Below are 11,653 nucleotides of genomic sequence, written 5' to 3'. Positions count from 1 at the left end.
TAGAAAATAGCTCTCACAATCACATGATATTCAAATCATACATCTCATGGAAAAGATAACCTTAAACTATACGAGCAGATCACCACTGGAACATGTAAATATTCCGAAATATGAACATTTTACACGTAAGATTAACAGAACTTTCTCACTCCTGTGTGCCCGTTGTACTTTCCAGCGTTGTCTACCGTTTTAATCTTGCATTGGACTTGCTTTGCCATCACTGTTATTTCAGTTACAACAGGAAGTAATTTGATCATAGTCTACTACCTCTGGTAAATTGAAGATGAAATCAGATGCGATCTGTTCAAGCAAAACTCTTGACTAAACGTTAAATAACTCTTAATACGCGTGACTGTTCGTGACTGACATTATTACTACAACAGAGTGTGTCTCATGAGACGTCACAACAGGTCTCATGAGTAAGTATTGTAGCACAACAGGAAGTCAAAATGTTAATCGATCCGTCACGTCCTTAGGGACTTTATAAATACATTCGTGACTGAAGTACTTATCTTGTTAGTTTATTCGAGCACTAGATCTTCCATAAACCGGCCGATCGTCTTCTCAAAAGTCAAGATACATTGACCAATATATGTCTATGAATTTGAGATATCTTTTTGAAAGCTGTAACAATGAAACAACATGGAAAAGCAGAGAAGCAAATGAACAGAACACAGATGTTGGAGCGCTTTTGTACCGGGTCAGCCTTGTTGTTGTCTCTTTTATGTTGTATTGCGTGGATTAACGTGGAACTCAGAATACAAGAACACCATCGACTGATATCACACTCAGCAAAGTTCTGTGATAAGATAGAGACAGAAATCACACGAATATAGCCCTGCAAGATGATGTGATGATTATCAATACTTCCCGTAACACTAAAGCATTGACTTGTTTCCGCCTCTACTACTGTTCCGCGTTGCTTAGAAAAATGCAACGACATCATAACTTTGAAAGGACTGTGCGTAAGAGAAAAAGCTTTTGTTCTTCAGTTGTCAAAAATGTCTGAAGTGTCTCGAGGAGAGAAGGAAATTAAAATGATGATAAATTTTGCTGGTAGCGGGTCATTTTTTTTTAGTTAAAAATGAGGCTTGAAATAAGTCTACGCGATCAAATTAACACGAATTAGAAAATCTCACTAATTTTAGGAAGCTTTATTTTCCTGTCGTCAGGTATCTCTTACATTTTTCTCGATTCTCGCAGATGTTTATCTATCAGTTATGGACGTGACTGAAAATCTGAACACTTCGAGATGTGTTTCAGCGAAACAAGAACACGCTTTACAGAGGGGGTAAGTCGGTAAAAAACTCAGTCCAAGTCTACCACAGCCATGTTCCGCTCAAGTCAGTCAAATGAAGTAATCGTTTACAGCTTTATGTGCAGGTCAAGAGTTCACCGAAAATGTAGCTTTATACCCTTCCAAGATACTATGATGATTATCAATTATACTTCCCGTAACACTAAAGCATTGACTTGTTTCCGCTTTTACTACTGTTCCGCGTTTGCTTAAAAAAATGCAACGACATCAGAACAGGTCTCATGAGTAAGTGTTGTAGCACAACAGGAAATCAAAATGTTCGATCCGTCACGTCGACCCTAAGGACTTTATAAATGCACTCATGATTGAAGGACTTATCTTGTTACTTTATTTGAGCACTAGATCGTTCATGAACCGGTCGATCGTCTCCTCAAAAGTCAAGATACATTGATCAGTATATGTCTATGAATTTGAGATGTCTTTCTGAAAGCTGTAACAATGAAACAACACGAAAAAGCAGAGAAGCAAATGAAGAGAACACAGATGTTGGAGCGCTTTTGTTCCGGGTCAGCCTTGTTGTTGTCCCTTTTATGTTGTGTTGCGTGGATTAACGTGGAACTCAGAATACAAGAACACCATCGACTGATATCACACTCAGCAAAGTTCTGTGATAAGATAGAGACAGAAATCATACGAAAGATGCAGAAGAATTACGCACGTTGGCAACTTGAGAATATAAGGAAAAAGGAAGATGGTAAGTTTTGCTATGTTGGCAGTCATCTATTATCGTGTTTGCCGTAGTCGGTTACACCAGTGTTCCACGCGTATTTCTGAATAGGTGACGCAGTATTTAACGCTTAACATTCTAGGAGAAAGATTGCTCCTAAGTAAACTGTTTTAAACACATTTTCAATTCAAAGAAAAAGCTTCCTCGCGAGCAAAATTAAATTTAGCCACGCAACTATTAGTTAAAATTTATTGACTCGGGGTTGCAGAAGTATTTTCCTTGATAGGTAGACTTCAAACTTCAAATTACAAGATTAATAACATTTCCATTTCTTTGATGCCAATGAATATGAGAAACAGAGCCAATCTTTGATATTTTCAGACGGACAGGAAGCTATATCGAGAAAGAAACGCTTTACACGGGATGATTTACAACAAAACTCTTCCTTAGCATCCTCTTTGGTACAAAAGCTGATCAAACAAGAGCTTAGTCTACTGCAAAACCAGTTCTGCGCAAAAAATCACACACTTTGCCAAGCAGGACAAAAAGGTAACAGGGGAAGACGAGGAAGACCTGGAAACCGAGGGAAGCGGGGTCCTCCTGGAAGAACTGGCCCAGAAGGGCCACCTGGTAAATATGGACCTATAGGACCGCCGGGGCCGATGGGAATAAAGGGGGATGTCGGATTACCAGGGAGTCCCGGTCCCTTGGGACCGCGAGGGCCACCGGGAGAGAAAGGAGCCACAGGTAAGCCCGGTGAGTCCCTCTCAGCGCCATCTCTGATTGAGCGACCCATTGGAATGACAGTCAATGAAAGTCAGACAGCCATGTTGAAATGTAAAGTGAGTGGTAACCCAAGGCCAAAAGTCAAATGGTCTAAGGTGACATCATCGCTTCCTGTTGGACGTCACACGGTAGAGTCCAGTGGTACGCTGATTCTAAAAGACGTTAGACCTGAGGACGACGGAGTCTACAGCTGCAGGGCAGAGAGTTTGCTGGGACAAGTGAACTCCTCAGCAAAATTAACTGTTCAGTGTAAGTCATTCAATTTAAGCTTGAAAGTCATCAAATGAAACAGTTCATCTGACACACTGAGAGACATTCCTTGCCAGAAGACAACTAAAGCTTCCAAAGTTAAACTTTAATCCTTAAAAAGAAATTGATTTTTTTTCTTATTTGATCCTATAATTAAGGCATAATATTGGGTGTTATGAAACTAAACTATAACATTATAAATTTCAGTGTCAACACTCTTTGAGAAAGGAATTATATCTGCGTTTTCTTTTCCACAGTCGTCCCTAAACCTAAGTTATCATCAAGTCGATTAATGGCTGAAGAGAAACAGAACGTCACTATTGCCTGCAATGCTGTCGGTCAGCCGCAGCCAAGCATCACGTGGTCTAAGGCAGTGGGTAGTTTGCCAAAAGATAGGACTGAAGTGAGGAATGGAACGTTAAAAATCTATAGTTTGGCGAAAAAGGACAGTGGAATATTCATTTGCAAGGCAGAGAATACTTTGGGATCAGCGACAGACACCGCTCATCTCATGGTATTTACTCCTCTGAAGTTCAAAGTGCGTCCTCCTCAGGAGGTGACTCCACATGCTCCTGATCCTCTTTATGTACCATGTACGGCCGAGAGTGACCTGAGGGCTACAATCACTTGGACAAAGGATGGCATGTCTTCTCTTCCTGTGGAGTCTAATGTTCTACAAAATGGAACTCTGGTTATAAACAACATTAGGAAATCACACCAAGGATCTTACACCTGCAGAGCGACTAATGCTCTGACAACAATAGAAGCCAAAGTCAGAATCAACCCTCCTATTACTTCGTCTTGTTCTGTGATAAGAAAATACGTCAGTAGCGCAAACGGAAATTACATCATTGACCCAGATGGCGAAGGGGGACTGGCACCTTTCGCGGTATATTGTGACATGACTGACAAGAATGGAGTTGGCGTGACTGTTATTAGTCACGACAGTGAAAGTAGAACACATGTGAAAGGATGTAACCCTCGTGGCTGTTATTCACGAGACATTCATTACACCGGAGTGAGTTTGTCTCAGTTGGCGAGTCTCACTAGTGTCTCATCACAGTGTGAACAGTTTATCAAGTATGAGTGTCATGATTCAACTCTAATAGGACATAAGGGACTCGAACTCGCATGGTGGGTGTCACGCGACTCCGCTACAATGACGACCTGGGGTGGAGCAACACCTGGAAGTGGTAAGTGCGCATGCGGGATGACTAACTCCTGTGCAAACCCCAGTGATCCATGTAATTGTAATAAGAATGACAATGTATGGCGTGAAGACAGCGGTCTGCTCACTGAAAAGACACATCTACCAGTCAAACAGCTCAGGTTTGGTGACACAGGTGATAGATCAGAAGAAGGATATCACACTCTGGGAAAACTTAAATGCTATGGAATAGCATGAGCAGTTAACATGGAAGCAGTAAAAAAGATTAATAGTTAGTCAAACCAACCTTATATTTCGTTGAAAGTTTGGCTTTTAAGTTAGACTGTTCCTGAAACAGTATTAGAGAAAGTATTGATTTCAGATATATTCCTTTCTGACATGAGTAAATTTTCTTGATACTTGAGTACATAGTTCTATTGTGTGAAGTAACCACTCTGTTTTTTTTTTTACATTGACTTAATTTCGAAGATTTTAAGTGCACTCCAATTTACTTAAATAGTTTATGGAATTGTACGAGCAACTCATCTCATCTCCCGCTTCAATTCCCTATATTAACGACAGTTTCAGGATGTGCTTTGTTACGGACCGTGGAGTTGACTAGTCAGCTCTAGTGGCGTTCTAAGATTGTGGCGCAACTCGCAAAAGTTAAATGCTATGAAAGGGCATGCACGCTTCAATTCAAATATAGATTAGAGTGTTTCCCGAAGCTTAGTTAGTCAAAAGCTGAAAACATCCTTAGAACATTTTAAGAATAGGAATAATAAAATCGCTTCTCATGTTCTTTTAGTCAGTATAGGTAGGGTAAAACGCTGTTAGCTAGAACTTCAAAAAGTTCTTGTTAACCATTGTTTCATTTAAAAGGTTTAACGTGAATGACTGTAGTTTTATTTGCGTTCTAACAGAAATAACTACTTTAAGTACTTTGCGAAACTTTAGAGTTTCATTTTTTTTCACAACTAGTGCGTTGCAACTTTCTTAAGCTTGAAGGCTTCAACGGCTTCGCCAAAATTATATAATTTGCCTAGTTTGCACGTCAACTATAGTGTCCACTTGTAATCTATCAAGGAATATCTTGAAACTTGCTGAGAAGTTCCTGTGTCCTGTCCCTTGTGACCTACCAGAAGCTTCGAGGCACCACTCAAAACTCGCGCCAAAACTGATTTGAACATGCAAACAAAGTGGACGGAGTGAGACGCGTGGTCTAGCGACTACACCATTGAGATAACTACTGCAGTGCTTTGAGCAGTTATTTTAAGATGCAGGTTCATAAAAATTTCATGCATGACTGTGACGGTGTGTTAGGACATTAAGTATACCAAAGGTTCCAAACCTCGATATTTTATTGCAATAAATAAGGGTTACGGTACGATACGATACGGATCGAAGATTCGAAATCCATTGGTTCTAGGTGTCCATAACACTGTCTAGCGATAGAAAATCTTAACAATTATATCTGTTACGTCACAAATTATAATGCGCAAAGAAATTAGAATTTTGCGCAATACAATGACATTCCCCATCGCTTACTGTAACTTAAATACAAACAATTGAGCCCTGGCTGACATTCCTTCCAAGCCAGCATTACTTGGTGGAGTGTTTTTTTATGTAGTTAATAAGACCATTTGTTGAAGAATCGTGTTACGTCACAGGTTCAGGGCCCTCCAACTCCGGCTGAATTGCTTAAGCGCCAAAACTGAATTGAACATGCAAACAAAGTGGACGAAGTGAGACACGTGGTCTAGCGACTACGCCATTCAGATAAGTACTGCAGTGCTTTGAGCAGTTATTTACTTTGCAGGTTCATAAAAATTTCATGCATGACATCGTTTACTGCAACTTAAATACAAACAATTGAGCCCTGGCTGACATTCCTTCCAAGCCAGCATTACTTGGTGGAGTGTTTTTTTATGTAGTTAATAAGACCATTTGTTGAAGAATCGTGTGACGTCACAGGTTCAGGGCCCTCCAACTCCGGCTGAATTGCTTTAGCAAGCTGTTTGCCTAATTCAACTCTGTAAGAAAAAAAAATCCAGAAAAAGAAACTGAATTATTTATTCTCTTCACTGTTTACTAAACAAAATGTCATAAGGAGAACTTTCCTACTTGCCATTCCTTACACGGGAGTTTTACTGGATAAAAGGGTAATTCAGTATTATCAATAGAATTGATAACATATATTGGCCAAGGAATCGAGTCAGCATTCGCCTACTTTTCTTCAAAAGCACGTCAGTGAGTAATTTAGGCTGGCACATGAAAGCCACAAGTCGTGCGTGTCTGATCACTGCCGCGTGTCTTACTCGCACCCGGTCACTTTGAAAGTATAGAAAATAGCTCTCACAATCACATGATATTCAAATCATGGTATCCAGTCACCTCGCCACCAAGCAGACTCGCCACCAGCGAACTCGCCACCAAGGAACGATCTCGCCACCAACGTACTCGCCACCAAGTGAAGTCATCTCGCCACCAACCACCAATAAAGAGATTAGTCGAGGACAGTAGGATGTTCGGCTGATAAGTCTGTACTCAAACTTTATAAACGTATGTTGTCGAAAGCACGTTCGAAACCGATAAGTTTGTTCGCTTGTCTGTACTCAAACTTTATAAACGTATGTTGTCGAAAGCACGTTCGAAACCGATAAGTTTAGTTTTAATACAACTGCTATCGAGTTTCATTTCATCACTTATTTCTTCCCATGAAGTTTCATTTTCTCTCAAGTAAGTTTTTATTCCTCGCATCGAGTTTTGTAATTTCTCCTCGCTTACGTGCAAAAGACAAACACGATACGTTTCGATGTCAATGAGTTAGGAACGGAACACATCTAACACGCGCTGAAGGTCATAATTTAAATACAGACAAGCGCACAAACGTATCGGCCGATTTGAATTGTGCTCGTTCGAACATCCTACTCTCCTCGACTACTTTATTCTAGTTTATCTCTTTATTGGTGGTTGGTGGCGAGTACGTTGGTGGCGAGATCGTTCCTTGGTGGCGAGTTCGCTGGTGGCGAGTCTGCTTGGTGGCGAGGTGACCGGTAACCTCAAATCATACATCTCATGGAAAAGAAAACCTTAAACTATACGAGCAAATCACCACTGGAACATGTAAATATTCCGAAATATGAACATTTTACACGTAAGATTAACAGAACTTTCTCACTCCTGTGTGCCCGTTGTACTTTCCAGCGTTCTCTGACGTTTTAATCTTGCATTGGACTTGCTTTGCCATCACTGTTATTTCAGTTACAACAGGAAGTAATTTGATCATAGTCTAATACCTCTGGTAAATTGAAGATGAAATCAGATGCGATCTGTTCAAGCAAAACTCTTGACTAAACGTTAAATAACTCTTAATACGCGTGACTGTTCGTGACTGACATTATTACTACAACAGAGTGTGTCTCATGAGACGTCACAACAGGTCTCATGAGTAAGTATTGTAGCACAACAGGAAGTCAAAATGTTAATCGATCCGTCACGTCCTTAGGGACTTTATAAATACATTCGTGACTGAAGTGCTTATCTTGTTAGTTTATTCGAGCACTAGATCTTCCATAAACCGGCCGATCGTCTTCTCAAAAGTCAAGATACATTGATCAATATATGTCTATGAATTTGAGATATCTTTTTGAAAGCTGTAACAATGAAACAACATGGAAAAGCAGAGAAGAAAATGAACAGAACACAGATGTTGGAGCGCTTGTGTTCCGGGTCAAGTTTGCTGTTGTCCCTTTTATGTTGTATTGCGTGGATTAACGTGGAACTCAGAATACAAGAACACCATCGACTGATATCACACTCAGCAAAGTTCTGTGATAAGATAGAGACAGAAATTACACGAAAGATGCAGAAGAATTACGCACGTTGGCAACTTGAGAATATAAAGAAAGAGGAAGATGGTAAGTTTTGCTGTGATAGCCGTTATCTATTCCCAGTCTGTTACACCAATGTTCCACGCATACTTTTGCCTAGGTGATTCAGCATTTGACACTTTACAGTCTAGGGAAAAAAAATTACTCTTAAGTAAATCTTTTCTTTACATAACACTTTAACACATTTAAAAAAAAGTTTCCTCGCGAGTAAAGTTAAATTTAGCCACGGAACTGTGGGTTAAAATTCATAAACTGTGGTTGCAGAAGAATTTTCCTTGATAGTAAACGTCAAACTTTAAATTACAAGATAACATTTCCATTTCTTTGATGTCGATGAATATGAGAAACAGAGCCAATCTTTGATATTTTCAGACGAACAGGAAGCTATATCGAGAAAGAAACGTTTTACACGGGATGATTTACAACAAAACTCTTCCCCAGCATCCTCTTTTGTGCAAAAGCTGATCAAACAAGAGCTTGGTCTGCTGCAAAACCAATTCTGCGCAAAAAATCACACACTTTGCCAAGCAGGACAAAAAGGTAACAGAGGAAGACGAGGAAGACCGGGAAACCGAGGGAAACTGGGTCCTCCCGGAAGAACTGGCCCAGAAGGGCCACCTGGTAAATATGGACCTATAGGACCGCCGGGGCCAATGGGAATAAAGGGGGATGTCGGATTACCAGGGAGCCCCGGTCTCTTGGGACCACGAGGGCCACCGGGAGAGAAAGGAGCCACAGGTAAGCCCGGTAAGTCCCTCTCAGCGCCATCTCTGACTGAGCGACCCATTGGAATGACAGTCAATGAAAGTCAGACAGCCATGTTGAAATGTAAAGTGAGTGGTAACCCAAGGCCAAAAGTCAAATGGTCTAAGGTGAGATCATCGCTTCCTGTTGGACGTCACATGGTAGAGTCCAGTGGTACGCTGATTCTAAAAGACGTTAGACCTGAGGACGACGGAGTCTACAGCTGCAGGGCAGAGAGTTTGCTGGGACAAGTCAACACTTCAGCAAAATTAACTGTTCAGTGTAAGTCTTACAATTTATGTTTGAAAGTCATCAAATGAAACAGTTCATCTGACACACTGAGAGACATTCCTTGCCGGCAGTTTAGGCTTCCAAAGTTGAACCTTAGTCCTTAAAAATAAATTGACTATTTTTCTTATTTGATCCTGTAATTAAGGCATGACGTTGGGTGTTATGAAGCTAAACTATGACATTACAGTTTCCAGTGTTAACGCTTCTTGATGAAGGAATTATATCTGTGTTTTCTTTTCCACAGTCGTCCCTAAACTTAGGTTATCATCAAGTCGATTAATGGCTGAAGAGAAACAAAACGTGACTATTGCCTGCAATGCTGTTGGTCAGCCGCGGCCAAGGATCACGTGGTCTAAGTCAGTGGGTAGTCTGCCGAAAGATAGGACAGAAGTAAGGAATGGAACGTTAAAAATCTATAGTTTGGCAAGAAAGGACAGTGGAATATTCATCTGTAAGGCAGAGAATACTTTGGGATCAGTGACAGACACCGCTCATCTCATGGTATTTACTCCTCTGAAGTTCAAAGTGCGTCCTCCTCAGGAGGTGACTCCACATGCTCCTGATCCTCTTTATGTACCATGTACGGCCGAGAGTGACCTGAGGGCTACAATCACTTGGACAAAGGATGGCATGTCTTCTCTTCCTGTGGAGTCTAATGTTGTACAAAATGGAACTCTGGTTATAAACAACATTAGGAAATCACACCAAGGATCTTACACCTGCAGAGCGACTAATGCTTTGACAACAATAGAAGCCAAAGTCAGAATCAACCCTCCTATTATTTCATCTTGTTCTGTGATAAGAAAATACTTCAGTAGCGCAAACGGAAATTACGTCATTGATCCAGATGGCGAAGGGGGACTGGCACCTTTCACGGTATATTGTGACATGAGTGACAAGAATGGAGTTGGCGTGACTGTTATTAGTCACGACAGTGAAAGTAGAACACGTGTGAAAGGATGCGAGTCTCGAGGCTGTTATTCACGAGACATTCATTACACCGGAGCGAGTTTGTCTCAGCTGGCGAGTCTCACTAGTGTCTCCTCACAGTGTGAACAGTTTATCAAGTATGAGTGTCATGGGTCAGTGCTGATAGGAGGGATGGGAGGTGGGTACGCATGGTGGGTGTCACGCGACTCCGCCAAAATGATGACCTGGGGTGGAGCATCACCTGGAAGTGGTAAGTGCGCATGCGGGATGACCAACTCCTGTGCAGACCCCAGTTATCAATGTAACTGTGATATGAATGACCTAGGATGGCGTGAAGACAGCGGTCTGCTCACTGAAAAGACACATCTACCAGTTAAACAACTCCGGTTTGGTGACACAGGTGATAAACCAGAAGAAGGATATCACACTCTGGGAAAACTTAAATGCTATGGTATAGCATGAGCAGTTAACATGAAAGCAGTTAAGAGGAAAAAATAAAGCCAACTTTTAATTTAGTTGAAAGTTTGGCTTTAGACTGTACGTGAAACAGTATTAAAAGAAAGTATTGATTTCAGATATGTTTCTTTCTGGCACCAAAGTACATTTTCTTGAGTTGAAAGCGCAACTGATCTTACCTTCCACCTCAATTTCATATATTAACGACAGCTTCAGGGTGTGCTTTGTTACGGACCGTGGAGTTGACTGATCAGTTCTAGCCGCGTTCTAAGATTGAGACACACCTCGTAAAATTGAAATGCTATGAAAGGGCACGTACGTTTAAAATCAAATATAGATTAGAGTGTTTCCGAAGCATAGTTCGTCAAAACGGACAACATCTTTAGAACATTTTAAGAATAGGAATAATAAATTCGCTTTTCATGTTTCCTTTTCTCAGTATAGCCAGGGTAAAACGTTGTTTGCAAGAACTTTAAGGCTTTTAACGCAAATGACTGTAGTTTTATTTGCGGTCCAACATAAATAACGACTTTAGTTCTTTAAGAAACTTTAAAGTTTCATTTATTTCGCAACTTATACGTTGCAACTTTCTAGACCTTGTAAGCTTCAACAGCGTCGCCAAAATTATATCAAGTTGTCTAGTTTGCTTGTAAATGATAGTGTCCTCTTGTAATCTATCAATGAATGTAGAAACTTGCTGAGAAGTTCCTCTTGTCCCTTTTGATCTACCAGAAGCCTCAAAGCACCACTCAACACTCGTGCCAAAACTGAATTGAACATGCAAACATCAGGGAAGAAGTGAGGTACACGGTCCAGCGGTTACACTATTCAGATAAATACTGCAGTACTTTAAGCAATTATTTTAAGATTCACGTTATTTACTTTGCAGGTTCATAAAAAATTCATACATGACATTCCCCATCGCTAACTGCAACTTAAATACAAACAATTGAGCCCTGGCTGACATTCCTTCCAAGCCAGCATTACTTGGTGAAGTGTTTTTTTATTTAGTTAATAAGACCATTTGTTGATGAATCGTGTGACGTCACTGGTTCAGGGCCCTCCAACTTCGGCTGAGTTACTTTAGTAAGCTGTTTGCCTAACTTTCCTCTGCATGTAAGAAATAAAAATCCAGAAAAAGAAACTTCAATTATCTATTCTCCTTACTCTTT

At 40.6% G+C, this 11,653-nt stretch overlaps 2 protein-coding genes across 2 annotated transcripts; both read left to right on the top strand.

The window, feature by feature from the left end:
• The first annotated feature begins 1,511 nt into the window (after positions 1–1,511).
• LOC149048234 (uncharacterized) lies at positions 1,512–5,225 on the top strand. The gene is made up of 3 exons (XM_089198978.1): positions 1,512–2,012; positions 2,367–3,020; positions 3,278–5,225. The coding sequence occupies exons 1-3, from the start codon at positions 1,757–1,759 to the stop codon at positions 4,423–4,425; spliced, it is 2,058 nt and encodes a 685-aa protein (XP_089055104.1). The 5' UTR covers positions 1,512–1,756; the 3' UTR covers positions 4,426–5,225.
• A 2,459-nt stretch (positions 5,226–7,684) lies between these two features.
• LOC113667042 (uncharacterized) lies at positions 7,685–11,185 on the top strand. Its single transcript, XM_089198977.1, has 3 exons — positions 7,685–8,087; positions 8,433–9,086; positions 9,340–11,185. Exons 1-3 carry the CDS (start codon positions 7,832–7,834, stop codon positions 10,485–10,487), a joined length of 2,058 nt encoding a protein of 685 aa, XP_089055103.1. The 5' UTR covers positions 7,685–7,831; the 3' UTR covers positions 10,488–11,185.
• Positions 11,186–11,653: the final 468 nt, after the last annotated feature.

Source organism: Pocillopora damicornis, chromosome 3, assembly GCF_964200805.1.
Source record: "Pocillopora damicornis chromosome 3, jaPocDami1.2, whole genome shotgun sequence".
In the NCBI taxonomy this organism is placed as follows: Eukaryota; Metazoa; Cnidaria; class Anthozoa; order Scleractinia; family Pocilloporidae; genus Pocillopora; species Pocillopora damicornis.
The sequence above is the reverse complement of the archived record's forward strand: the minus strand, read 5'-3'. Positions and strand labels throughout refer to the sequence as shown.

Coding starts and splice junctions, on each gene's coding strand:
- LOC149048234 (XM_089198978.1), top strand. CDS start 1,757: ATGAAACAACACGAAAAAGCAGAGAAGCAAATGAAGAGAACACAGATG. Junction 2,013..2,366: donor TATAAGGAAAAAGGAAGATG/GTAAGTTTTGCT, acceptor TGATATTTTCAG/ACGGACAGGAAGCTATATCG. Junction 3,021..3,277: donor AGCAAAATTAACTGTTCAGT/GTAAGTCATTCA, acceptor TCTTTTCCACAG/TCGTCCCTAAACCTAAGTTA.
- LOC113667042 (XM_089198977.1), top strand. CDS start 7,832: ATGAAACAACATGGAAAAGCAGAGAAGAAAATGAACAGAACACAGATG. Junction 8,088..8,432: donor TATAAAGAAAGAGGAAGATG/GTAAGTTTTGCT, acceptor TGATATTTTCAG/ACGAACAGGAAGCTATATCG. Junction 9,087..9,339: donor AGCAAAATTAACTGTTCAGT/GTAAGTCTTACA, acceptor TCTTTTCCACAG/TCGTCCCTAAACTTAGGTTA.